The sequence below is a fragment of the Passer montanus genome, unplaced genomic scaffold (genome assembly GCF_014805655.1).
Source record: "Passer montanus isolate IOZ18808 unplaced genomic scaffold, ASM1480565v1 scaffold162, whole genome shotgun sequence".
Taxonomy (NCBI): domain Eukaryota; kingdom Metazoa; phylum Chordata; class Aves; order Passeriformes; family Passeridae; genus Passer; species Passer montanus.
This window is the reverse complement of record NW_024363383.1, coordinates 906,508-909,250: the sequence shown is the minus strand read 5'-3', so window position 1 is coordinate 909,250 and position 2,743 is coordinate 906,508. Positions and strand designations below refer to the sequence as shown.

The 2,743-nt window shown below is 65.7% G+C and overlaps 1 protein-coding gene across 1 annotated transcript in view; it reads left to right on the top strand.

Moving 5' to 3' along the window:
• Positions 1-390: 390 nt before the first annotated feature.
• LOC120499537 (tRNA (guanine-N(7)-)-methyltransferase-like) overlaps positions 391-2,743 on the top strand; it is a gene marked incomplete at its 5' end in the record, with an annotated part of 3,341 nt that continues 988 nt past the window's right edge. The window contains 2 exons of the mRNA XM_039703326.1: positions 391-575; positions 2,582-2,683. Of these exons, the coding sequence (XP_039559260.1) occupies positions 391-575; positions 2,582-2,683 (287 nt within the window). The remainder of the gene's footprint in view (positions 576-2,581; positions 2,684-2,743) is intronic.

The following is a 2,743-nucleotide window of genomic DNA, read 5'->3' as shown; positions in this document are numbered from 1 at the left end:
GGGGGGTCACGGCGCTGGGGGAGGGGTCGGTCCCCCCGTCCCCCCGTGCCCCGGCCCGGGACCCCCGCCCGGGGCCGTTCCGGGCAGCCCCGGAGGGACCGGCCGGGACGGGAAGGGACCGGAGGGAAGGGCCGGGAAGGGCCGGGAAGGGACGGGAAGGGACGGGAAGGGCCGGGCGGCTCCGGCCCCGCGTTGCTCAACCCCCCCCGACACCCCCGGGGTTCCCGGAACGCGCCCCCGGCCTGGCCGCAGCCGAATTCCCCAAACGGCCCCGAGCGGGAAGAGCCCGCGGGGGGGACTGGGGGGACTGGGAGTGACTGGGGGGACTCGGGAGGGACTGGGGGGGACTGGCTCCCTCTCCCCCTCTCCCCCCTCCCCTCCCCCCCGCAGTGGCTCTGGCCGATCTCTTCCCGCGCTCGCTGGCGCTGGGGCTGGAGCTGCGGGCCAAGGTGGCCGCCTTCACCCAGGCCCGGCTGCGGGCGCTGCGGGCGGCGCAGCCCGGCCGCTTCGGCAACGTGGCGTGCGTCAGGGGCAACGCCATGAAGCACCTGCCCCACTTCTTCCACAGGGCTCAGGTGGGCCCGGCCGCCGCGGCAGCGGGCGGGGGGCGGCTGGCAGCCCTGAGACCCCCAAACACAGCGGGCGGGGGGCGGCTGGGAGCCCTGAGACCCCCAAACACAGCGGGTGGGGGGCGGCTGGGAGCTCTGAGACCCCCAAACACAGCGGGCGGGGGGCGGCTGGGAGCCCGCCCGGCCGCCGGGGCAGCGGGCGGGGGGCGGCTGGGAGCCCTGAGACCCCCAAACCCAATGGGCAGGGGGGCGGCTGGGTGCTCTGAGCCACCCTGAGACCCCCAAACACAGTGGGCGGGGGGCAGCTGGGTGCTCTGAGACCCCCAAACACAACGGGCAGGGGGGCGGCTGAGTGTTCTGAGCCACCCCGAGACCCCAAATACCCCAAAACCCAACGGGCGGGGGGCGGCTGGGAGCTCTGAGCCACCCTGAGACCCCCAAACCCAGCGGGCAGGGGGAATTCTGTGTGCTCTGAGCCACCCCGAGACCCCCAAATACACCTAAACCCAACGGGCAGGGGGATTTCTGTCCTCTGAGCCACCCTGAGAGCCACAAACACAACAATCCCTGAGATTTCTGTGCTCTGAACCACCCCAATACCCCCAAACCCAACAATCCCTGAGATTTCTGTGCTCTGAGCCACCCTGAGAGCCACAAACCCAACAGGCAGGAGGGCTGCTGAGTACTCTGAGCCACCCCAAGACCCCCAAACCCCAACAGTCACAGAAACTTCTATGTGCTCTGAGACCCCCCAAACCCAACAGGCAGGAGGGCTGCTGAGTCCTCTGAGCCACCCCAAGACCCCCAAACCCCAAATCCCAACAGTCACAGAAACTTCTATGTGCTCTGAGACACCCCAAACCCAACAGGCAGGGAAATTTCTGTCCTCTGAACCCATCCCTGAGAGCCCCAAACCCCACAGTCCCTGGGATTTCTGTGCTCTGAGCCCACTCTGAGAGCACCAAACCCAACAATCTTTGGGATTTCTGATCTCTGAGCCACCCTGAGAGCCACAAACCCCAAAACCCAGCAGTCACAGAAACGTCTGTGTGCTCTGAGCCACCCCAATACCCCCAAACAAAACGGGCAGGGAAATTTCTGTGTGCTCTGAGCCACCCTGAGAGCACCAAACCCAACAATCCTTGGGACTTTTGTGCTCTGAGCCGCCCTGAGAGCACCAAACCCAGCGGGCAGGGGGATTTCTGTCCTCTGAACCCATCCCTGAGAGCTTCAAATCCCCGAAACCCAACAGTCACAGAAACTTCTGTGTGCTCTGAGCCACCCTGAGACCCCCAAACACAACAATCCCTGGGATTTCTGTGCTCTGAACCCACTCTGAGACCCCCAAACTGAGCAGTCAGGGAAATTTTTGTCCTCTGAGCCACCCTGAGAGCCCCAAACCCAACAGTCCCTGGGATTTCTGTGCTCCGACCAACCCTGAGAGACCCCAAACTCACAGGACCCCCCCAAAACTTCCTGAAGTTTCTGTGCCCCCTGAGAGGCCTCCAACCCAACAGTCCCTGAAATTCCTGTGTGCTCTGAACCCACCCTGAGACCCCCAAAACCTGCAGCATCTCCCCAACATTCCCTGGTGCTTCTGTGTCCTCTGAGACACCCCCAAACCCTCGGGGCCCTGTGGAGCACCTGAACCCCCCCTGAATCCCCCTCCCCTCCCAGGGGCACCCCTCAGCCCCCAGGACCCCTCTGGGGGGCAATTGGGGGGCACTGGGGGGTGTGGGGTGGCACTGGGGGTGGCACTGGAGGTTTTGGCCCTGAAACCCCCTGAGCCCCCCCTGGAACTCCCTCAAACCCCCTGAGTCCCGCAAGACCCCCCCAGAACCGCCCCGAGTGGGAGCTTTTGGGGTGTCCCTGGTTCTGGGGTCCCCACCAGGCCCCCAGTGCACACAGGGGGAGTTGGGCTGTCACGGTGGTTTTGGGGTACACTGTGGTTTTGGGGTGCAGGGCCTGGTGTACGCGGTGGTTTTGGGGTACACGGTGGTTTTGGGGTGCAGGGCCTGGTGTACACGGTGACCGACGTGCCCGAGCTGCACCAGTGGATGCTGCAGCATTTTGGGGAGCACCCCCTGTTTGAGCCCCTGCCCCCCGCACAGCTGGTGAGGGCACGGGGGGCACTGGGGGGGCACAGGGGGGAATTGGGGGGCACTGGGGGGAAT